Consider the following 23,674-nt stretch of genomic DNA (forward strand, 5'->3'; position numbering starts at 1 on the left):
CAACAAGCAACACTTGGGGGGCCTTCTTGTCATCCTAAACCTGTAACAGGTACTACTGTAACGGTACCTTAGTTGCTGAACACACACAGGCCAGAATCCATGAACTAAACGAATCGACATCAAGGACATACCAGGTAGGCTCTGGAATCGTTCAAGTAACTATAACGATACAACTTTTTTGATGACAAATCATAGGGTCGGTAACTCAGTGGTAGAGTAATGGATTGCAGATCCATCTGTCATGGGTTCGATCCCCATTCGGCCCTTCTTTTTGTCCTCAGTATAGGCTGACTTGACCTTTTTTTTCATGTTTTTTACAGCAACCCAAGATATTGACTAAAGGCCTATGCTCTCATTCCACCGTTTTATCCAAATTTGCAAACTCCTTCATTCAGGGGGCTGAGGCAGGTCTGCTACCTGACAGGAATTAGTGTCGCAGGAACCGTGGTTATGTTTCGGAACCTTCATCGGTGAGCCTCTCCTTTGAAAGTGAGCATCGTCATGTCATTCTTTGCGAAGAACAACATAGCCACACTTGGCATTAGCTCCCACCACTCCTCGGATTCCTCTTAGACTCACACTTATCCCTCTCATTTACCAACAGTCAACAGTCTATCTTGTACACTGTCCCACCTGTTCCCTCCATGTCAAACTATACGTCCCAAGGCTCGTGGGGAGCGCCACCATCCTATGAGGCCTCTCAGTCATATGAAATAGCTAGAGATCCTCCCCCGTACCACAACTGGCAGGAGGCCGTCCCAGACACAGCGACACTCCCGCCTCCGCCGTCGTCTTTGAACTACTTCTCGAACACGGGTAATGCTTCAAGTGATGACGCTGACCGCGCCCATGAGTATTGCGACAAACATCCGCTGTACAGGGCGGTGCGGCCGTCCGCACCTGTCTACCTATCAGTCCAGGAGCGTGACCTCCAGCCCATAACGTCTAACGCATTCCAAGGCAGCATCACCCCGCATCCGCAGGGGCGTTGGAAAGGGTCGACCAAGGACCGAAACGGTGACTGTCTTGTCTCGACGCACTTACCATTATACTTTGCTGCCCAGGACTCCCCTTTTGTCACGGAGAGAAGCAAGACGATTTATTTCGAAGCCAAGATCCTGCACCTGCGTTCGGGACCTGGAACGGATGCAAGTGGCTTGTCCCTTGGATTTGTAGCACACCCATATCCGTACTGGCGATCTCCCGGCTGGGAGCGAGGGAGCCTGGGGGTCTTCTCTGACGACGGATGTCGGTTTGTGAATGACTCCTGGGGCGGACAGGAGTTCACAAGCGCATTTGGGATAGGGGAGACTGTCGGTCTCGGCATGACTTTCCATCTCCCCGACAATATCGCTCTGGAGCAGGAAAAGGGAGGCCAGAAGGCAAAAGTTGGGGTGTTCTTCACTCGCGGTGGTCGAGTTACTGGGGGTTGGAATCTCCACGAAGAAGCGGACGTCGAAACTGGAGGTGTCGAGGGATTAGAGGGGGATTTTGATCTGTATGGGGCAGTGGGACTGTTTGGAGGTGTTGACTTCGAAGTGACATTTGACCCCAAGGGTTGGCTTTGGAAGCCTGCGACGGTATAGCTGGTGAGTATGCATTGGTTTCCCCTGTCGCTAGATGGTTGCTGTCGGGTTGATACTAGGACAGGACTGATCCTGCAAGGATTGGTCGAACTTATTACCGTCTGGCCGTCTTATAAGCTTGTAGAAATTAAATGCTCCATGGCATCATAGATTTCTCCCAGAGGGTGTCTCACATGACACAGCAAGCAAAATGACGTATTAAGTAAGGAACTATATATACCTACGAGATATCGTCTCTCACACGAGGGAGCGAGACATTCTAGAAAGTTTCCTGCAAGATCGGACAGGGTATTCCCTGTTCATGCAGACGCATTAGTGTGTCGGGGGGAAGTCGAGATGCGTTTCCGCCATGGCCTGATGTGCGCAAACTGTCAATTAGGCTGGTCAGCGAGCGCAAGATGTCTGAGAGCAGATACCGGGCCTGTTTTACGCATTATTTGACGTCATAGTTCCCAGTAAAATGCTTATCCCCTCAAGTCAAAAGAGGTCTGTTCTCAATATGTGGACTGGTGGTTCGCGTGGTAACATGCAGGTTTAAATAGGAATCATATGCACCCGGTGCCCGAGAATTGTGTCGTCCACTGATATCCGCGGCTTTGGCAGGATTGGGAGCACACAACCACGGCTACACCCCGGGAAACTATCTCCGAGGGATATCATGATTAATGCAATAATGGGCAGAGACCATCAGCGGAGCCTACCACGGGTGAGATATCAACAGAGAAGTGAGCATAGCAGTCCACATAGCCTGGGACTATCCTATATGTCACTTAACTTCTTTGACAAGTATATCCTGCAATAAAGTACTAAGGCACAGGTTCGGTCACTTGGTATATGCATCCACCTACAGAACAGGAAGGAGAATCGGAATGGACTTCACCTGCCCTGCCGCAATCTGTTCTGTGAAGTGAGAAAGACCTGGGATAGACAATCAATACCTAAATCTGGCATAAAACTCATCAAGCAACGGCAGGACAACTGCTTTGTTGTCCGCTCCACTCCGGTCTCGACCAGGAGTCTCGGCTATTCATTCTGCGGGAGCATCGCGCATGTTTACTTGTTAGGGGTGTTACGCTCTTGTACCTGAGAAGATTATCCTTTCTCCTGGTGTAGATTCGGGAAGACTCCGGTAAACAGCTGCATACTGACCCATACTCCGTCGACCAGTAACCCAACTGAGCTAATTCCTCGACAAGGATCATTAGTGGTGGTAATCAGCCAAAAGACCGTCTCTCGAAGGAGAATAGTTGGGTGGAACTCTTGGTTAGGATGGCTGATGATTGACGGCCTTAGCTGCAGGAGAGGTGCAGGAGTCCACCAAGGCGGGTAATTTGGGCGGAATCTATCGTTGTATTTCATTACGTACGAAGGGATACGCTGTGCATTCGGTCGAAACTAATCCATCACCGGAGAACCACAGAGAGAATGGTTTTCTGTCGAAAAGACAAGCGCGGAGTGGCCGGTGGGCATTATCTGAGCGAAGATGACCGGATTGGACGTGGTAATACTGGCAATTCCCTCGTAAGGAAAAAAATCCTTTCATGGAGGCCCGTAAGCGGGCTCTTACTAAAGGAGGTATAGCGTCTCGCTCGTGCCTCTTGGTGGAGGTTGTACTGATGCTAAATCTCTTGGATTCGATTTGCGAGCCTTCTGCATTTCGCCCCTTATCTCCCAAGGAGACCATTCGGTTTGACGGGATTAGGCTCCGCAACCGTCTCTTCAACTCATATTCTTTGACTTTTCCTCGCTTACTCGTACATCGCAAGGATATCGCCCATCGTTGCCAAACACGTAGCGGGCGCGCGGCAGACACTCCCGGTTGCCTGCCCACTGAATAAGCGAACCGCACGAGCGTGCGGCTCGCAGCGGAGATTTGCCCCGCAAGGTCGTCGGCGAACGGAAAACAGAGTATGGGGGCCGAGCTAAGGCGTCCTGTCCTGCATTGTTCAGAGTTGCCGTACCGTCCTCGCAGCAGATATCCTGTGCCTAACTGGATTGGGATGCGTTGTCGCATGAACATTTATCCTGGGATTTGATGTCAAAAGTTCCTTGCATGAAGGGATTTGCAATTAGGAACGGATCAAGACTGCCTGATATACCGGCGGTAGATTAGTTCGTATGATCGGAAGACGACGGCAACTCCGTACGCTCAGGGCACGGTCGATATTCCGGGGTAAAGGGCCCTCCGTGCTGATTCCTAATAGTACTTATATCTACAGCATAAATCACACCGCGGAATAAATAGTGCATAGAAGCGAAGAGAGCCTGACGGCTTGACTGTACGCAGTGTGAGTCTTCGACTCGGGAGGCACCTTAGATCATCATCCTAGGTTGTACACTATGTTCACTAGCAAGCGGGCAGCTGAGTGGACCGCCGGATACCACCTGCCTGTCTAAAATATGGTCTCCCCTGGCGTACTGATCGACAGCTCGAGCTGCATGTCATTGATTCCCTCCGTACACTTGTCCGGACGAATACTCTCACCCCTATGGATCCATATCCTGACCGTGATCCGAACTCCGCAGGATTTATACCTTTCCGCCCAGGATGGTCCAGACTTTTAATTTCGGATTTCTCGAGGTAAATCCTTGGTAGCCTGAAACAATGGACATTCGCACAATCCGTGGTTAAAAACGTGATTCTCGTACATTAGTAGCTAGGACTAGTCGCAATTAGTATCCATTGGCAGTTAATTGCTGCAAGGTACTCTGTACTGCGTACTCAACCCGTGGAAGCATTAGAAGTATTGGTATTATCGAACAGAACGTGGCGTACACGATCCTACGAGCTAGCTTATTCTGCGTACAACTCCCGGTGGCTGAACGTTGGCACTTGGTGGCAGTGGGCATCTTTGCCGTGGATACAAGAATCACCACCATTCCGGGGTATCTATCTCCACAGTCGGCCACAGTGCAGCCGGGCAGCCACACAGGACTCCGTGGGAGTTGAACAACAATAATACCAGGTGGCCTAAATTACGGCGTCGGTCTTCGATAGGTCCTCGGCCATTCCCGGGTCTTGGTGGAGAGCTCGGCGGAGTCATGGGTGGAAAGTCCGTGCAGCCGAAAGATACGCGTCTGTTTCACTTTTTTCAACGTGAAAGGGCCGTGGCGACTCGACCGACTTAGGGCAAATCAACGAATAGGAGCCAGTCCTCGCTCGCTCGTCCATGATGGTGGCCGATTGATTCTTTGAAGGAACATCGTGCCATGAGTCCGTCCGCTAAGAATATCCAATTCCTCAACGGAGCCTACGGAGAGTCGAAATGTTGGTCCAAATCCCGACCGGAGAAGCGAATGATGATCTGAAAACGTGTTGTTGGATTGTCGTACAAACGCGTCAACAGATGGATATCAAATGAATGGCGATCCCAGCATGACGTCCAGGGCAATTGATGTTACAGCTCAGCGTTCTGCAGTCTTGGTTATTTTCTTTTTTGTTTTCTTTTAGAATCCTTATGGATGATTTTTCCCGGACATATCAGGTTCTTCTACGGAGCACTACCATGCAGATCCACCTTGGTAAGCATATTGCTAAGGGGACTCCGGACATGGCATGTATGCCGCCAAACCACTGAGTCCTCGGCACAGCATTATCTGAGAGATGAACATCAAATCTAAAGACAAAGTTCTAGGTCTGAGGGACATTTCCTTTTCCGGGAATGTGCAGGAGGATTGATTATCATCTGCAGCCACTAGGGCTGGTGGGCGGCCAGCATTAGGATTTTTTACTTTCCACAGCACGAGTCGCCAAGGCGATATTGGCCGACCTCCCATGCGTGTCGACTGCTGCCGCGAATTCAGACTTTACTGAAAAAGAGCTCGGGCCGCAGGTTCACGGCCACTAAGAGGCCTAAGTGGGCGGAGAAATTACGACCATGGGAGATTACGACAGTCCACCAAGCGATTGGTTGAATTTATCCCAGTTCAGAGTTTCCACATGTGCATACGTTAAGCGGTACGTATTTGTATTATCTTTTCATTGTTTATTCTGCCTGAGAGCTGCCGAGTATCTCTGGGAGACCCATAAAACCGTCAGAGTTATGCTTGCTCATACGGCGGGTCGAAACACGCTGCAGATGAATCTGCATAGTCTGACTCGGAAACTCAGTGTCTCTCAGATACCAGTCTGCTTTACAATCTAGGAACCGAGAAGGACAACCTGTCCTCTGGAACCATAACGATTCATATTATCGTTCTTTTAGAGTGTTGACTAGATAAGACATGGCTGAAAGTGAAACACCCTGCTCCCTCACACTGGAGGGAACATTTAACCGTTAAGTATGTGGCCCGTTTGGGACGTCAACCTGGCATTAGTGTTCCGGATTGCGACGAACCTACAAGCGACGATGAGACTAGCATATTACGAGGTAGTATTCATTATTATTCGTTATCGAAAACGTACTGCGTGCAATTTGGAGGTACAAGAGGCTCAAGACAATCTACATACGAAGTACAATATGATAAGATCTGAAGGATCCAAACGATTTCGAGTCAGCGAGCACCTGGAAAATGGTCTCGACTTCGTATCGCCTCCAGCCTATAATGTTATCGCGGCATTCTCCACTAGAGCTCCATGGCCCATAAGAATTTTAGTGGTATGGGCGTCCTGGCGGCGTCTGGTGTACATGGGGTCGAGGGTGGCAGATCGCCGCTAGGATCACCGTTGTTCTGAACGTTTTCAGTTTGGGGCTTGCTGGTGAAATATCGTTTCCATCATTGGACAGTCCTGGTGATAAGGACAGATCAAATCCTGTATCCTCCAGTTCTTTAATTAATGGAATTTCTTGGACCCCTGCTAGTACGCTGTAAATCGAATGGAGCGAGAAGGCAAAGTCGGCCGGCTAAATTCTTCCATCTTGCTGGCAACCTCTGGAGGTTGGATTGCGTGCCTCGCTAAAGGCCCATTAGAATTGCAAGTCGCCCTCGTGGTGTCAGGCTACCATGGATCAAAGTCATGCATGCATTCTTTTAGGTTGGGGAGAGTTTAGCTCGTATGATGACTGAGGTACATCCTATCTCCCATCCTTTAAATTTTAAGGTATGTGTCAGATTTGCGAATCGTATCCATTCCAGTGTTTTGCCTCCTTTGGACCATCTGATCATCTATGCAGTAGCCTACGGAATTTCGCCATGAACTGGAAGGCTGTGGGGAATCCCGTCTTGATCTTTTCGAATTGCCACCATGTTGACAGGGTTCATGTGCCAATCCTTCCAAGAATGTGAGAAGTTCTTCTCAAGCAAAGGGGCTCTCTTGCCAGTCGGGTGGACAGGAAAGATTTTAGTTCTGTCCTATAATAGAACTGGACCCAAAACGAAGGACATCACAGGGCTGTTGACAGGTGATGTTGAATTTGGGGAACATGTGATTCTTAAGGGATCCAAATTCCAACCTTGTCTCAACTCGGTGGTACCGATTATCAGTCCGCATCCATCCATTCGATTGCTAGTTGCAATGTCTCCTTCGGAATGCTCACCAGGTGAGGTTGATTCTCGTGATAGGTAGCCCACCCAGAAAGTAAGAAGCTTTCTCCACTAAAGCTAAAGGAACGATGAAAATACATGGGAGCGAAAACAAAAAGGACTAAATGAATATTACTTTGAATAATAAGTACCCTGCCTTGCTTTCATCCATTCCTTACCTGGGTTGATCATCCAACCGATAAACGAACCCTCGTGTCCCCACCTCTCATTGTTCTCCGTAGTAAACCCGTCGGCCCATCGGCATCATTTACCTTACGAACCAGCCACGGATGGTTGGGTAGATTAACCCAGAAGCAGTCACCCCAGATGGGTAAAGCCTTCTAGGATCTTAAGATACCGCCATAGCAGACGGTGTGTAACATAGCATACTGAGGGGATCGATTGGTGGTGCAAAGGACGAGAGAATCTCCGGGGGTGTTCCACAGGGGGCGGAGAAGAGGAGGGTGTGTGGAATGTATTATTGTGTATCAGGTTCCCAGGTAGCATGTACAATATTCGGAGACATCCACCACAGCCACTAACTGGAAATTTCTCCCTAGCTCTCTCTCTCTGTGCCTCCCTCTCCTTAGCACTATCGTCATCTTGCTGAGTGCATTAGTCCACCCACCATCAGCCCGTCTCCACTCGCTGGGCCATGTCAAATGCACAATAGCTGCATGGGCCGCCGCCAATCCCTTCTCCACCTTCGCTCTCCCTCATCAGTCCATCTAGATCCAGGGTCTCTGACGCACGAGGCAAAAATACACCTGCATGACACTCAAAATGACAAAGGAACTGGAGCACCGTAGTAACTTTTGCCCATTTTCTTTTTTCTTTTTTCTTTTATTTTTCTTATTTATTATTATTATTATTTGTTTTTCCTTTTTTTAGGGATTAGTCTAATGGATTGTCTAGATGCGTTGCCTTGAACATGTGCCTTCCCGGTCCTTTCGCTCCATCCGCAGCCATTAAAAATCCCCAATGTTGCAACTCTCAGTTGAGAATCTTTACAAACCTAATCCCCCCCGGAAGCCTTTTCCTTCCAGGACCTCTTGGACGAATTCCTCCTGAAGGTCTCCTATCATCCAGGACATTCGTTTTGTCTTCTGCTCCTTCCCTCTCTATCGCGCTTTCGTCCCATTCTTCTGCCTCTCAAGAAGAGGGGGAAAAGGCAACCGTCGACTTTCATTCTTTCACGTCGTCTCTGGCATTCGAATTCGAATTTCTACAGGAGGAGATACTGACTGAAAAGGCCCAAGATCTCCTCGCGTTTGCTTTTTCGTGGTATTTAAAGGGTGGCCAAAGCTGGTTGTGCAAACTCCGTACACAGCTCAATTCAATTGCCTTAAATAGTGTGACGGGCAAAGAGGAGCTCAAGAGAGAAATTCCTATATATATAAGGCTGCAAGAACAGTGCCAGTGAAAGGGAACATAAAGATCCATTGACCCTCAATTACTCGCGGGCACTCTAAAGTTGTCGCTCTGCAATACGATGGAATTCCCTTATATGCGAGCGTTTATTGCTCTCTTGTCAGTAGCTGATGTCCCTCCCCTCTCTTCCCAGGGAGGTTTACCCCTGTGGAATTATATGTTCGTTGAAATTGATATCATGGCTAACCCTGGTGTGCCCTCAGTCTCTATCGCTATTTCCGCCTGGTGGTGAATCTTTTTTCATTCTGGACATTTAAGCCCATTCCGCCGCCGGAAAACCCGAAATTGACCGCCCAAGATGTCACGGTGATCATCCCGACTCTGGATGGCTGTGGTGATGAATTGGTTGAGACGATCCGTACCATTCTGGAAAACCAGCCCTATGAACTTCTCCTGGTGACCATCGAGGCGAACCGCAAGAAGGCCGAGAATATGTTGAGCTTGATGCCCGCCTCCAAATCGAGAATTCGTCTCTTCACCGTGACTCACCCAAATAAGCGCCGACAGATGACGAGGGCCATTCCGGAAGTTCGAACCCCCATCACCATTTTCGCTGATGACGATGTGAGTTGGCCACGCACGGTGCTTCCTTGGATTCTCGCACCCTTCGAAAAAGATGAGCGGTACGGAGGCGTCGTCACCTGTCAACGACTCCGTCGGGCGGTTGACCCTACCCTTTCGGAACGTATCTGGGGATTCCTGGGTGCTCTTTACCTGGAGCGGAGGAACTTTGACTGCGCCGCGACAACGCACATCGATGGTGGTCTTCCGTGTATGTCAGGCCGGACCGTCGCCTACAAGACCAGCATTCTCCAAGATGAGGGCTTTACATATGCTTTCACCAACGAGGAGTGGTGGTTCGGAAAGTATCAATTGAATGCGGATGACGACAACTTCATTACGCGATGGATGGTCTCGCATGGATGGGAGACCTTTATGCAGTATCATCCCGAAGCCGAGGTTCAAACGACTCTCGAGGACAACCCCAAGTTCCTGAAGCAATGCGCCCGATGGTCGCGCAGCAACTGGAGAAGCAATCTCACCAGTATGTTCCATGAGAAACACATTTGGTAGTAAGTATCCCTTTTCTGCTTTCATCTCCTTCCCCCCAGCCCTGTGCCGGAGACACCGAAAAACCTACCGATACAATGTTTGAAACTGCTGCAATCAGCCGGCCGCTGCAATGCAGCAACTACTGCCGGTGTCTGCGCACGGTGGGTGGCGATTCAGCTAAAGGATGCGCCGGTTATATCCACTTTTGGCAAGGCACATCGTAAGCGCATCGTTTAAGCCGCAGGCTAACGTTCCATCCTGTGATTCAGTCGCCAGCCTTGGAGTGCATATGCCGTCCATCTCACCACCTTGTCCCCGCCAGCCCTCTTGGGAGACCTGTTGCTCGTCCTCCTCTGTCACAAGGCTACCGCATCATGGTCCGAACCCTCCCACATCCTAGCGATGCAAGCCCTCGGACTCTGGATGTTCCTCAGCAAGTTTATCAAACTGTTGGGACACTACATCCGCTTCCCCGTTGACGTGCTGCTTTTGCCCGTGTCGATTCTTTTCGGTTATTTCCACGGCGGAATCAAGATGTACGCGGTGCTAACTCTCAATGTGGTAAGTCGCAAATCAAAATTAGTCTTTGCTCTTAGTCGCTCGGTTGCACCAACGACGGGCGCGCGGGCTGCAATGGTCCAAAGCCTACTTGGGGGGAGCTGGTCTTTGAACCGTCACCTCGTCAAGTGGGTTCTAGGCTCAGGCCTGCTGGCTCACCCTTTCCCATTCCCCTCCTTCGTCCCGTCTTTTGCATGTTGTTCTCCACGGTCTTCCTCATACCGGTAATCCCGCTCGGATACCTTGGGCTCTTGGATCATGTCTTCGATTCGGATGTATTTCCTTTCCTTGTTTTGTTTTTGATCTATTTGATGCATCAAACTATCGAACCCCACCCCTCTTGTCCTCTCCTGATTTTTTATTTTTATTTTTTTTTTGGTTGGTTTCTTGTTTTCTCTGGGCCTCCTCTCGTTTTCTACTGCAACCCCGGGCGTATCAGTTTCTTGGTTGGACCTATGAGGATGTCGCTAACCATCTACTCGGCAGACTACCTGGGGTAGCAGAGATGGTGCCGATGATTATGACGCAGAGCGTATGAAGAAGCGAACCGACAGTGACCGTGTGAAACGACCGTACTATCCGAAGTTCATACTTCAATGATTTGCGTTGTACTCTCGGAGGCACCAGCAGACTTCCCCATTCCAAATCCCGGGTCGACTTCACCCCCGACCAAGATCAACAATAACCCCATACTTGATATCTTTTCATGTCAACGACGCAACGCTTTGATGACTCTTGACTTGGAAAATGATCGACATGAATCCTTCGTTGAAATTATATGTCTGTGCCTCTTCATAAAATTCGTCGACCATCATCACCCCTTCGCCTCGTCTCCTTCCTCTCGGGCAAGCTTGGCACGCGCCAACGAGCGATTTAACGATCTTGATTTCTTTGTGGCATTTTGAAGGATACAGATTCTTAATCGCGCGTGATATCATCTACACCCAGTTCTTTACATTTCAGCTGCATCTGTCGCCTCGACTTCTGCATTTCTGAACCGATCATGCTCACCACCACCATTGGGGTCACGGCACGGAATGATCTTCATCTTCTGTCCTTTCCACATGCCTGCGACCTCTCCGGTGTGTTGGTGAAAAGACGCTTAGCTTTTTCTTTGGAGGCTTTTTTCTTTGTAAATTAGAAAAGCATGGGCAGGCTCTCGTGATTTCTTTCTTCAACAAGTTTTCGTCTTGTTTGTTTGCTTTTAGAGTCAAATATGGGAGGTCTTCTGAATTCATCTGAGTGTTTTTTTTTTTTTGCGTTTAGCACTTTAGCTTATCAGCTTTAACTAATATCTTGTTCATTTGGAATCTTCCGTATGGGGTGCTTCCACTTGCCGAACTGGAAGCCCAGATTGATGATACAACCATAATGACCCTGCGATATGCCCCAAGATCAAAACAGTAGACCTCGACTTTTCTCAAATGTCGTTTCTCTTCTAGATGACGGAGGTTTGCGGGACTGTGGCGCCTGTGGCGGACCGGCGATAAAAGGCGGCAAAAAGAGAAAAAGGCGGCCGGCCACCCATCTGATCCCACTTCGAACCAGACACAAACCAAACACCACCACCACCAACGAGCACCGTCATCAGCCAGAAAGGCAACGATCCCAGCGGCAGAATCGAGTCATTGGCATTGTACCCTCCGCCTCTCGTTCAAAAGGGAGAAGATGTTGGGGTTTCTCCGGCCTTCCGCCGCCGTCTCGCGGAACGCCATCTCAACCTCCACTCGACACAACGCCTTCATATCGCGCCGATTCCATGCGACGCCCCTAAAAGCGGCGGTCGCTCACCCAATCACCGCCCATGGACCTCCCCCCAAAGCACCATCGGCGTCCTCAGAGTTCAGCGAACGCGGGGAGCAGCAAGATGTCGACTCAGTTCGGGAGGAGGTGTCCAAATTGCGGTCCGCACAAAGCTCGGCGCTGAAGAAGCGATTCTGGAAGAATGTTGATATCAAGAAGAGAGACGGTAAGGCCCTACCGCCGGGGAGGCCGCATGGGACCCGCGCAGTCGCAGACGGTATCTGACTACAGTTTTTCCTTGGGATATCTAGAAGACTACCAAGTCCTGTTAGACACGCGACCGATCCGCACGCCGTCAAAGGACATCCTATCCGTACCCCCGACGAAGCCGCACCTTGCGCACGCAATCGCCCTCGAATGGGACGTGATGACCACGGCGCAGCAGGCGCTGAAGAACCATCTGATCCCGCTGACGTCGATGGCTGCGCGGGCGGGAGATATCGCGCAGGAGGATGCGCGGGGGGAGCGCACGACGCGAGACGAAATCATCACCACGGCGATGCGCTACCTGGAGACGGATACGCTGCTGTGCTGGGTTCCGGAGAAGGATGCCTACGCGGTTGAGGAGGCGGACGGCGTGGACGAGCCGCGCGAAAGCCTACGGGAGATGCAGGTCCGGGTGGCTAGTGACATTATGGCGTTCCTGAGCACGAAGGTCTGGCCCGGGGTGGAGATCAAGCCGATTCTGGACAGCGATAGCATCCTGCCGGTCTCCCAGTCGCAGGCGACGAAGGACATCATCAAGCAATGGATTTCGAACCTGCAGGCGCATGATCTGGCCGCTCTTGAGCGGGGCATTCTGGCTGCGAAGAGCTTGCTGGTTGCTGTTCGGTTGGTGGTGGAGTGGAGCGAGAACTTCCGTGGTATCCAGCGGCCTGGACAGAAGCGATTTGGCATTGAGGAGGCCGCGGAGGCGGCGAGCTTGGAGGTCAAGTGGCAGACGGACATGTGGGGTGAGGTTGAGGATACCCATGACGTGGATAAGGAGGATTTGAAGCGACAGCTCGGCAGCGTTATTGTTGTCGTGAGCGGAGAGACGTATTAAGAGCTTCGGAGATGTACTGTGGATGGATGTGTATAGTAATAGTAGAGGTCTAGCTGATGTATACTAGAGTGTAACCATAGTGAAGTCACACAGAGCTACGTAAGATATACGTAGATCATCGTTCTGGATTGCAATCGGTGTCTGTATCTTTCGGCCTTGGTGAATGGCGGCAGATAGAGGGGAATCTGTTAATTAAGGTGGTACGCGGGATACCGAATTAGGAGCTGAATCCCCGCCAAGGCACGGGACCTGGAGACGATGAATGAATGAATGATCGACCGCCCCCTTCTCTTTTGATCCCATCGCCACTTAGTCGCCAACTTTCTTCTCCTCGCCGTATTCTTACTCCTTTCCCCATCCCTTTTGCCTTCGCCTATGCTTCTTTCTTAGGCGTATTGGCCCCGACCTCAAGCTTTCCCCGTGGCGGTTTGAGATATGACGGAAAAGGGCCAAGGGTGAGTACTCGTCTACACCGGGTCAACCGAGGCTGGTCCCATGGGTCGTCCGGTCATGTCGTGTCTGAGCCTCCCAGTATCGCTGGGACAGTTTGGCCTTCAGGAAGGCAGCTGGCCTTGTGCTTGAGTCACACGCCCCGAGACCTGACCATTCCCCTGTACCTCACCTCTGTGGCTGTTCGTGGTGGCCTAAAGGTTGTTCGGAAAGTGAACATCATACTAACACGCCACGTTTTCCTAGACACAAACGTTCCCGGAGTGCATTGGCGCTTGCATTATTACATCGAGATAAGTCAAAGGACAACCACGAGGAAAGTCCCGGTCGTGACAGCACCGGCTCGTTAGAGTCCACCTCTTCTTCCCCCGCGAACAGCAGCTCGTCCTTCCCCTCCCTATCCATCACTCGAAGCTCGACCCGCCGGAAGTCCCGCCAGGAGGCGAACCCGTCCATGTCTGCCGAACAGCCGCTTGAGCCGGTCGGCTCTTCCCAAGGCAACGATAACATCGAGCGAACAGCTTCGACTGCGCAGGCGGATGCTGGCAGCATGTCGCTGGATCAATCCGTGCGGACGTTCCGCCTGTTCGAGATCTTGCGGAGTGGCGACACGACTGCGATATCGAAAGCGATCAAAGAAACCTCCGACTCCCAGGGTACGAACACACTGTCAGGCACGACGATCCTTCACCTAGCAATCCAGTGTGCGGAGCCGCAGGTGGTTGAGTATATTTTGTCTTCAGGAGATGACCTGGATGTCAACACGCGTGACCGGGATGGGAACACCCCCCTTCATCTAGCTGCACAGCTTGGCAGAGGCCCACTAGTCCGTGAGTTGCTCAATCGGCCTGGGGTCAACGACTCTGTCGTCAACTACCGGGGTCAGACGGCCCTTGATGTTGCGCGCAACCCGGACATCTTTCAGCAACTTCAGCTCGCGCGTTCCCTGTTTATCGATAAAAAGACGCAAGAGATACACGCCCTTGTCGGCCAAGGTGACTATGATAGTCTAGAAAAGCTCCTGGAGGAGCCACGCGTGGAGGGACTTCTGGATGTTAACAGCCTGGATTTGGTCACAGACCCTGCAACACTCCAATCTGGTGGCACTCTGTTGCATGAGGGAGCTCGAAAGAAAGATACAAAACTCCTGCAGATCCTGCTGATGCACGGAGCTGACCCATTCCGTCGCGACAAGAAAGGAAAGCTGCCGCAGGATGTCACAAAGGACGACAAAACGCGTGCAATCGTCAAGAAGTCTCCTGCTGCTGTAATCGCTCAGCGTGGCATCCAGGAGAAGGCTATCCTTGGAACAAACTCAGCCCAAGGCGTCTCAGGTCGTCCCGGTGCCGGTGAGACAGCCTTTGCGGGGAAAGACTCCCGTGAAATGAGAGGCTATCTGAAGAAATGGACGAACTACACCAGCGGCTATAAGCTCCGCTGGTTTGTTCTTGAGGACGGGGTTCTTAGTTATTACAAACACCAAGGTTTGTGGTCCATTTTTACCGGCGTTTGAATCCCGGTCTCTAACCCTCAGTATAGACGATGCGGACTCCGCCTGCCGTGGTGCAATTAATATGAAGATTGCTCGGCTCAACATGGACCCCCAGGACAAAACTCGGTTCGAGATCCAGGGCAAATCATCTGTTAAGTACCATCTCAAGGCCAATCATGTTGTGGAGGCGAAACGTTGGTTCTGGACTCTGAACAATGCTATACAATGGGCAAAGGACGAGGCGAAGGAGGAAGAACGACGTCAGACAAGGAATGCCGAGGTCCTTCGCCAAGCGAAGATCGAACAGAACGAGGGCCGCGCCCCTGAGAGCCCTTCTGATTCACCCAGCCTTTCCGCGATCAAGTCAAATGGGAAGGGTCTTGCTCCGCCCTCTCTGGGGGTGCCAAGCAGTAGCGGTCCCCGGCTTAGTACGTATACGTCTCGTACTACCCTGGAGAGCACGACTGCAGACGACGAAGAAGGTTCGTTTGAACCATATGATCAGGGTCCCCCCTCCAACGAGGTGAACCGGGTGTCCAGTCACGTAACCACTGCTCCTGATTTTGAAGGCGATGATGAGGATTACGGTGATTATGCTTCCAGCCGGGAGGTGCCACCGGCCGATAAAGATGCTCTGAATATCACCGCTCAGTCCGCCAAACTGCAACTCGATATTCTCTCCAGCGTCGCATCCTCATTGCAGGCCGAGAAGTCCAAAGACCCGAACACATCCCTCTCCGAACCGGCCGTCGACCAGGCCTTGGCTGCTTATGAAGCCGCTGTCAGCAGCTTGAAGGGCTTAGTGCAAAACCTCCTGAAGATCTCGCGGGATCGCGATTCTTACTGGCAGTATCGATTGAATCGAGAGGCATTCCTCCGTAAGATGTGGGAAGAAAGCATGGCGCGGGTTGCTCAGGAGCACGAAGAATTGCAATCGAAGATGGGCGAGTCCGAGGAGAAGCGCCGTCGTACTAAGCGCGCCCTCAAAGAGGCTTTAGAGAACTCGTCAGCGAACACTTCTGCTCCTGTCAGCAAGAGCCCATCTCGTGTGCAAGTAACCGGCGACGCTGAAGCAGAGGGAGCAGCGCAAATCCCAGACACGGCCGACGCCCACCAAGGTGCGGAAGAACAGGCCATTCAGCCGCTTCAACGGAAGAAGTCAACCCTTTCTCGAATCAGTAGTTTATATGATTCGGAGTCTGACGATGATGATGAGTTCTTTGACGCTATTGACTCTGGCGAGATTCAAGTGGAAACTCTGGCTGACAAAGAAGCCCCTGCTGAGAAAGAAGTTCCTGAAGAAGAGAGTAGTGAATTGCGTGTTGTCAAACGCTCTGAAATTGTCCCATCCTTCAAAGGATACGAAGAACCTATCAGAGAGAGGCTCAAAATGGATTACGACAACAGGCCGAAGATCTCCTTATGGGTAAGTGATGCTCATACTAGCAGGTCAATACGTGATCGTCTTCTCACAAACTGGTCAGGGAATTTTGAAATCTATGATCGGCAAGGATATGACCAAGATGACTTTGCCTGTGTCCTTCAACGAACCGACTTCTCTACTCCAACGCGTGGCGGAAGACTTGGAATACGCGGATCTCCTCGACATCGCTGCTGATCGTCCCGATTCAATGGAGCGTCTCGTATACGTTGCTGCCTATGCAGCCAGTGAGTATGCTTCCACAATCGGGCGTGTGGCGAAACCTTTCAACCCACTCTTGGGTGAAACATTCGAGTACGTCCGGCCTGACAAAGGGTATCGATTCTTCGTCGAACAAGTTAGCCACCATCCGCCGATTGGAGCAGCATGGGCCGAATCGCCCAAGTGGGATTATTGGGTAAGGCTAACCTGCCCTGATTGGACGCATTTCCTTGACTGACAATACTCTTCTAGGGTGAATCTGCGCTGAAGTCCAAATTCTACGGCAAATCGTTCGACATCAATCTTCTCGGAACGTGGTTCTTGAAATTGCGACCTGCGTCTGGCGGCGAAGAACTGTACACCTGGAAGAAGGTCACTTCGTCGGTCGTTGGCATCATCACCGGAAATCCCACTGTGGACAATTATGGTCTGATGGAAATCAAGAACTGGAATACTGGGGAAGTTTGCTATCTTGATTTCAAGCCAAGAGGCTGGAAAGCTTCTTCGGCATACCAGGTAACTGGTAAGGTTGTCGACCGTGAGGGTTCGCCGAAATGGAGCATTGGTGGACGTTGGAATGACAAGATCTATGCCCGTCATACCCCCGGGTTCGAAGCCCAGGTCTCTGGCCAGGATCCCGAGTCGGCCAAGACGTTCCTGGTGTGGCAAAGCCATCCTCGCCCAAGTGGTATACCTTTCAACTTGACTCCCTTCGTCATCACCCTGAATGCCCTCCCGGATAGCCTGAAGCCGTATCTGCCTCCTACGGACACCCGACTTCGGCCTGATCAACGTGCGATGGAAGAGGGTGAATATGACCTTGCTGCTACCGAGAAACACCGGGTGGAGGAGAAACAGCGATCCAAACGCAGGGAGAGAGAAGCCAATGGAGATGAGTACCAGCCTCAGTGGTTTGTCCGCGCCAAATGTCCGACTACTGGTGAAGAGTACTGGGCACACAATGGTAAATATTGGGAGAGTCGGGACAAGCAAGATTGGAGTGCTTCTGAAGACATCTTCTAGAAGTTTTATAAACCTTCAGGTGCGTTTAGATCGCAAGGAATGAGTGGTGTAACGGAGCGACAGCCTTAGATAGTCTGGTTTTCATTGGGGATGTTCATAGCTGGATGTGTTTTTGCAATTATTCTACTCATTCTATTCATCCGTTCCGGCCATCCCTTGAATCGTTGACATGGAATTGTATATCCATATGCAGTATTCTCAGTAGAGAAGAGGTACGGAGTAGAATAAACAATGACAGGAGGATCACGTGGCCCGGCGGGATCGTCAAAAAAGCGACGGCTTCCCGCAGCTTTGGCGGACCTCAGCATTTAGGAGCCACCTTCGTCTCCAACCAGCAAAATGAGAGGCGACTATACTTGCGGGCGTTGCCTGCAGGTTCTCCGACGACGGGTTACTACCCACAATTCGATCGTCCGCCTGCACAACGTCACCAATTCGAGACGAGCCGTCGGCCCTGCTGCAGGCTTCGCGCGAAACTTCAGTTCGCACAGCGATAACTGTTCCACGCCGAAGAGCCTACAGAGTCGACTGAAGCGGGCTTCAATCTCATCACCTGGAGCTCCCCCCAATGGTACTGTTCAGCCGCTCATCCAGAAGGCCACGTCTGCGACGTCGAGCCACCCGGATCCACGAGTCCTGCTGAAACGCAACAACCTCTTCCACTCCTTTTCTGAGTCGCCCGCCCCTGCAATTCGTCAAAGGGCTGCTTTTATCAAGCAGAATGCCTTTTGTCCGCACCCCAGCCATCAACAGACGCGTGCGCCCGTCTCGCCCCACGACCCGGAGTCGCGAAAGACCCCGCAAGACGCGAGCCTGCCTCCGGCCCATTCGCATTTCGAATGCCCCGACTGCGGCGTTCCGATTTACTGTTCCGAAGGACACTGGATGGAGGATTTCGAAGCACATCTAGAAATCTGTGAGACTATCCGGCAAATCAACGAGGACGACCATGACCTGCACTCCGGACGGTTCTTCCCCGAGTTCAACTACCCCGGTCTTCAGGACGACAACTTTGTTATCAATATGACAAACTGGGATACCTTCCTCTACACCCGCGAGTTTGACGCTATCAACGACGACCGAAGCATGAGACAAGTGACCCGGATGCTCACCTATCCCATGACCATCGGAAGCGTCCTGCATGAGCTGAGTCCGTATAGTGTTCGGAAGAACAGTCGCCTTACAGTCGAGGGGTTGAAGAGCGTGAGCGGTGAGTTTACTTTTTCGTATTATTGCTATCAGGTTTCGCCCGTAAGCTGACGACTCTTAGCCCTTCGGTATACCTTGCACCCCCCGAAGACCGGAGAAGGCGTCGATATTGAAGGGCTGCGTCTGAAGGCCCCTCCCGTTCGCATTTTCATCCTCGGAGCACGCGCCGAGTCGTCATTGCCCCGGGATGTCTGGCTTCAGCTCAGTTATATCTTCCCGCGATCTCTCATCCATCTGATTTTCATTGGACCCGAGAGCATGGCAAACCGTGATGCCGAATTTCCGCTCCCGGAGCGCACCCCTGAGAACCCGTTCGGGGGGATCGTCGAAGACCGTCTCGGTGGGCAAATGAAGATCACGACGTACGTGGACTACTTCCACACGATGTACAAGGCGCAGTACTTCCAGCCTTTCGATCCATACCTTGACTGCTTCATGCTCTTCCATCCTGGCCTGGGACATCCCGCCAGCTCCCACGAGTGGGAAGAGACGCTTCCGCAGCTTCTGGAGACCAAGGTCCCCATCATCACCACTGGCTACACGCAATGGGACATGGAGCGGGACATCAACTGGGTCCGTGAGAAGTGCGCCGGGGAGTTCGATATTCTCCTCGAGCCGGGGGAAAATATCTTCCGCAGCCTCCGGTGGGATCTGAACGATCTCGACCCCCATGATGTTTCCTGTGGTAATTGGGGTATTTGGGCATTCAGAGGAAAGAGGTATGTCATCCTCCGGGATATGCACCTCTTCTAAGAGGGAGCTCTGCTAGTATGCGTTTACTAACTGCCATTTAGATATGAGGCGACGTTCAAGGAGTAGATAGAGGCGCCTTCATTATTGAACCGTGCATGTTCCTTCATTGCCGATGATATCTGTACATTATATCTCTTACATCGAATGGTTTTTTTGTAGCAAGGAAGTGCGCTGTTTGAGCGTCAAATACTCTACTCTGTGCTCAAAAGGCGCCATGCCATCGAACTGCATGAAGTACTCCGACCCGTTCGTAGGCTTATGCTCAACATCGCCTCGCCGTTTCCTATCTAAAGTGATAGTAGGAAGTATCAAGTTTGATTTCAATATGTCATGAAAGAGATGTAATTCGCCTGCCTACATCATCCAGTTCTCTATCTCCCCCACAAGTACGTCAAATTCACTAGGTAGCCATGGCGTGAACAAAGCAAGTATCAGCTAGCAACTACACTTCGAAGCGCGGAGGGGGTAGCTGTGGATCGGGGTCATACTGACCATAGAAACTAATACAACAGGGGCACTCCCGGGTACAGTGTCCAAACACACCTAGCTTCTTGTGCTCTGAAGGCAGATAGTATGTAATGAGCTGTGTTATGCAGCATCCGCAGTCCCGTCCACAGCAGCCGCCGGAGGTGGCGCATTTATCCATTTCCCACTCCCAAGACCAGGGACGATCATATTGATGTCGATGCTTCCGACCGAGGAGCATCACAAGCACACAAAATAGGTCGCTCGACTCTGCCCTTTTTTTTGATTGACTCCAGAATGGCGTTCGACCTCCAGTACCGGGCGGTCAGCTCGTTGATTTCTGCTTGCAACTCTGTCCGTTGCTCCTCAGAGAGGCTCTTGAAATAGTTCGGCAGTTCCTCGTCGGGTTCGTCTCGAGCTGCTGTGATCTCGGATTGTGCTAAAGGAGGCGACTTCTGCGTTGGAGAAGGGCGAAAGTCTTTTGTTCTTCTTTCAGAAACGGCTTGATGATTTCTCTCTCGGCTTTTGCTTTACGCGCTGGTTCGTAATATCTGTGCTTCCTTCGTAGCCTTTGATATTCATACCAGAAGCGAAGCTCACATTTTGGCCTCTTTGAGAAGCGTTTCTCGAACTGGTAGATAAGGTATTCCATGATCGGATGCGGATGTGGTAGTGGAAGTATGCGGGTGTACCTACGTGTAGAAGGAGTAGATCGAAATGACTCAAGAGAGGTATAAAGTGGATGGAACAGGCGAGTGTAACGGGAGGACAAAGGCACTCTATTTATTCTCCTACCTGGCTGCTCTATCATTCTTACGTTGTCGCTATCCTAGGCATCTAGACACCAAGTCAAAGTTATCGCATTCTGACGATATACGCAGTATGAACCAAGGAATCAAATATAGGCAGCGTGTAAGCTTCGGCGACCACCTTGTAGAAGATGCCGCGACAGTACAATAGCTGGCTTCAAGAATTCACCATAACGGTGTCCGGCCGCATTTCATCCTATCCGAACTGAAGCGCTGATTGGAGGCCTTCCGCCGCAGACAAATCGCCTACGGCAAACTTTGACACTTCCATCTCTTCCTAATTAGGACGCTACAGCCCTCGCATTACCTATTTTCCTCTCATCCTACCGTTGATTAGCGAGGAGATACCAAGTCCGAAGCCGGCGGGATCACATCGACTACACGCCCAACGCGGACGCGGAGACTGCTAGTTTACATAGATCGTTAGTCTGGTTGGAGTCTGGTATATAATAGACATGTTGTCTTTAGGCAGAGGTATTGGATGGCGCGTCCAGGTTGAACAGTGAAGACAGGCGAACTGGTTAAGATCAGACTGGTCAAGCTGCAATTCGCCGTACGTCTTGAAAACCACCTACCCCTGCATCATAACCGCATCAACACACAGTACGAAGATGCAGTCTGTCAGAAGAAATTTTATAACTAGTACTATCGTACCACTAAGATCTGAGGTACTTTTGGTAGAGGAGCAAATCCATGTTCTGACCAGTCAGTGTGACATGTCCTGCAGCTGTTAGACAGGATATCACTTTCATAACGGGAATACCATTTGGGGGCGTGGGTCAACAGACATCCCCTGGGTGAAATACGGCAAAGGACGGAAACCATGCGGACGCCCTCAATAGCGAAGGCAAGGAGCCCAGATTTGGGAAGTGAGGTGTCTTGAGCTGTAAACCGCGAGGAACACCCTGCTTTCCGGGAGGTCACTGACGCGAGCGGTCATGATGCGGAACTACATTGGAAGATGGTATCGTCAAGGCATTGTTGAACAGTCTGACTGTTGACATGATTCCTCTGGAAAGTGCCGATGGGACAGGCGAGTTAAATAGGAGAGCTGTTTTCAAGATCGTCTTGATGTGGGTCTGACAACAGCGGCATATGCAATATCTGGAGACATGCATGATGCCGATGAAGTGGGCGAACTATGTTATTTTGTCGAGACCAGTGTCGAGTTTCCTGGACCATGACGCTGTCTCAGAGGCTGAATCTGAGAACGGTGAACATGAAGAGGACAGACGAAGACGAAGGCAAGACTGGTATGGGTTCCAAGTCATGCTCCGAATTCCGTGAACGAGCCAAACCTCCATACTCCATCTCCGCATCACTGTTAGTGTCGGAAATGGCCTCTGCATGTCAGACCCAGCACAGTCATCGGGTTGGCACGTACGCCTAACATGCCTTGTGTGTAACTCACGTGACGAAGCGATCGGTCTCGACGGTCTCGTAACCTGAATCAAATAACGAAAAATCCAGTCTGAGACAGAAGGCAATTTCCCGATCCATTCACTCCTCCGCGTTAGGGCTGGTGAGAATGTCTTGACCTACGTCAGGGCCAGACGACAGCGACCCACCAGAAACGCGGTGGTGGTGGTCGCAGAGTTTTTTGTCGGACCACGCCACGCTAAAATGCGACCGTGACCCACCGACGCCTCCACTCAGGCGAAGCAAAACGAAGCAAATTGGCGAATGAGCTTGGAATGAAGCCAAGAGGGGCGAAGAGGGCTTATTGTGTATTGGCGAATAGGCTTGTCGGGGGGCCAAGAGGGCTTAGGGTTCTTGGATGCTGGGCAAACGCAGGTGTTCCGAGGTGCGAACAACCTCATGGTCCCCCCCGGATCCGGTGGTGGTCCATGGGGTAATGGAGGGGAGAAACACCGCCACCGGAAGAATCTTTCTACGCGAATTCAGGGACTGTTGAACCCTTGGGATCCGGCCGGGACCTGTGGCTGGAATAGAGTACCGCTCTCCCGTTCGTGTGTGTGCTTGTTTTCTGGTGAAGCTTGCGGCTCCGACGGGAGAACCCGACCAGTTGAGTGCCATCCCGTGCGCCTTCATTCCTTCGGCCGCCGTCATGGAAGGATTCGGAGGCGACCAAGGAGGGCCGGAAAGTTAAAAAGATGACTGGCTGAATGGATGGTACGGCGTCTGAAAGTGGTCGGCAAGAATGGTCGGACCGTCTTCGTTGAGTTGGATGGTTGCCCACCAGAAATCCACCCACGGACGGAATTAATTAGCGGAGACAGAGGAAATTCGTTTTATTTTCCTTTTCTCAGTCAGGATAAACCGTACGGAGTAGGAGAGGCAGGAGATCCTCCACCCGCTTACGGAGGAGAATCCACCCTGGGTCCCAGGGGATGTCGACGGTCTGGAGATTGGAACCAACGACAAGCGAGCAGGTACCACATGCTGTGGCCCGGACTCCTCCGACCCTCCATGTGGAAAGGGCCAAGAATTGAGGGAGGGAGTTGCAGGAGTGAGACTGCATGCAACCGGGAAGCGCGGTACCCGAGAAGGGAGGGCCATCAGGGAACTGGTGGACTGGACGGTGGACGTTGTACGCTTGACGTTGGACTGGTCAGTGGTCTTCCCCTTCTCCCCGCAGTCTTTCGCACCCGGAATCATGGTGGTTTTGAGGGGAAGAGTCACGAGGCGCCTGTCGAACATGGGGACCCCAGGCCGCTTACCCAGGGCGAGGGCGGCGTCGGCAATGTTACTGGAAGCAGCGCCGGGTCGCCCTGAACCAGAGTTACGTCGGTGGCGCTCGCGGCAGGACTAAGCTTTTCTCGGCGCCTTGATTGGCCACCCGCCTCGCCCGACATGCCTCTTTCATCTCCCGAACGAAATTATTATCGCCGTCTGCAAAAACTTTTCCTCCCTCGCTTGGCAATCAGTCGC

General features: G+C 51.5%; 7 protein-coding genes and 1 non-coding gene across 8 annotated transcripts; 7 read left to right on the top strand and 1 right to left on the bottom strand.

The window, feature by feature from the left end:
• The first annotated feature begins 17 nt into the window (after nucleotides 1-17).
• BDV59DRAFT_167621 (SSH4 family protein) lies at nucleotides 18-2,073 on the top strand. Its single transcript, XM_073687944.1, has 2 exons — nucleotides 18-1,954; nucleotides 2,017-2,073. Exon 1 carries the CDS (start codon nucleotides 645-647, stop codon nucleotides 1,584-1,586), a length of 942 nt encoding a protein of 313 aa, XP_073552159.1. The 5' UTR covers nucleotides 18-644; the 3' UTR covers nucleotides 1,587-1,954; nucleotides 2,017-2,073.
• Nucleotides 195-266, top strand: BDV59DRAFT_t22. Its single transcript has one exon. It is a non-coding gene; the product is annotated as a tRNA-Cys (tRNA).
• Nucleotides 2,074-4,087: 2,014 nt separating the features above from the next.
• On the bottom strand, nucleotides 4,088-4,547 carry BDV59DRAFT_167632 (uncharacterized protein). Its single transcript, XM_073687945.1, has 2 exons — nucleotides 4,309-4,547; nucleotides 4,088-4,249 (listed from the first exon to the last, which is right to left on the bottom strand). Exons 1-2 carry the CDS (start codon nucleotides 4,464-4,466, stop codon nucleotides 4,237-4,239), a joined length of 171 nt encoding a protein of 56 aa, XP_073552160.1. The 5' UTR covers nucleotides 4,467-4,547; the 3' UTR covers nucleotides 4,088-4,236.
• Nucleotides 4,548-7,583: 3,036 nt separating this feature from the next.
• BDV59DRAFT_44214 (uncharacterized protein) lies at nucleotides 7,584-8,583 on the top strand. The gene is made up of 2 exons (XM_073696402.1): nucleotides 7,584-7,854; nucleotides 7,965-8,583. The coding sequence occupies exons 1-2, from the start codon at nucleotides 7,712-7,714 to the stop codon at nucleotides 8,470-8,472; spliced, it is 651 nt and encodes a 216-aa protein (XP_073552161.1). The 5' UTR covers nucleotides 7,584-7,711; the 3' UTR covers nucleotides 8,473-8,583.
• Nucleotides 7,871-11,372, top strand: BDV59DRAFT_167638 (glycosyltransferase family 2 protein). Its single transcript, XM_073687946.1, has 4 exons — nucleotides 7,871-8,579; nucleotides 8,684-9,553; nucleotides 9,803-10,094; nucleotides 10,578-11,372. Exons 1-4 carry the CDS (start codon nucleotides 8,542-8,544, stop codon nucleotides 10,689-10,691), a joined length of 1,314 nt encoding a protein of 437 aa, XP_073552162.1. The 5' UTR covers nucleotides 7,871-8,541; the 3' UTR covers nucleotides 10,692-11,372.
• Nucleotides 11,373-11,631: 259 nt separating this feature from the next.
• On the top strand, nucleotides 11,632-13,018 carry BDV59DRAFT_167641 (ATP synthase complex assembly protein ATP12). The gene is made up of 2 exons (XM_073687947.1): nucleotides 11,632-12,060; nucleotides 12,146-13,018. The coding sequence occupies exons 1-2, from the start codon at nucleotides 11,760-11,762 to the stop codon at nucleotides 12,937-12,939; spliced, it is 1,095 nt and encodes a 364-aa protein (XP_073552163.1). The 5' UTR covers nucleotides 11,632-11,759; the 3' UTR covers nucleotides 12,940-13,018.
• Nucleotides 13,019-13,939: 921 nt separating this feature from the next.
• Nucleotides 13,940-19,574, top strand: BDV59DRAFT_190435 (Oxysterol-binding protein-domain-containing protein; the record flags this gene model as incomplete). The annotated part of the gene is made up of 8 exons (XM_073691751.1): nucleotides 13,940-14,873; nucleotides 14,929-16,307; nucleotides 16,366-16,719; nucleotides 16,776-17,523; nucleotides 17,754-17,758; nucleotides 17,922-18,756; nucleotides 18,817-19,474; nucleotides 19,550-19,574. The coding sequence occupies 8 exons, from the start codon at nucleotides 13,940-13,942 to the stop codon at nucleotides 19,572-19,574; spliced, it is 4,938 nt and encodes a 1,645-aa protein (XP_073552164.1).
• Nucleotides 19,575-22,470: 2,896 nt separating this feature from the next.
• On the top strand, nucleotides 22,471-23,536 carry BDV59DRAFT_167650 (uncharacterized protein). Its single transcript, XM_073687948.1, has one exon. It carries the CDS (start codon nucleotides 22,913-22,915, stop codon nucleotides 23,516-23,518), a length of 606 nt encoding a protein of 201 aa, XP_073552165.1. The 5' UTR covers nucleotides 22,471-22,912; the 3' UTR covers nucleotides 23,519-23,536.
• The last annotated feature ends 138 nt before the right edge of the window (nucleotides 23,537-23,674 follow it).

This window comes from Aspergillus ambiguus, assembly GCF_047715705.1.
Source record: "Aspergillus ambiguus strain CBS 117.58 unplaced genomic scaffold BDV59scaffold_2, whole genome shotgun sequence".
NCBI lineage: Eukaryota > Fungi > Ascomycota > Eurotiomycetes > Eurotiales > Aspergillaceae > Aspergillus > Aspergillus ambiguus.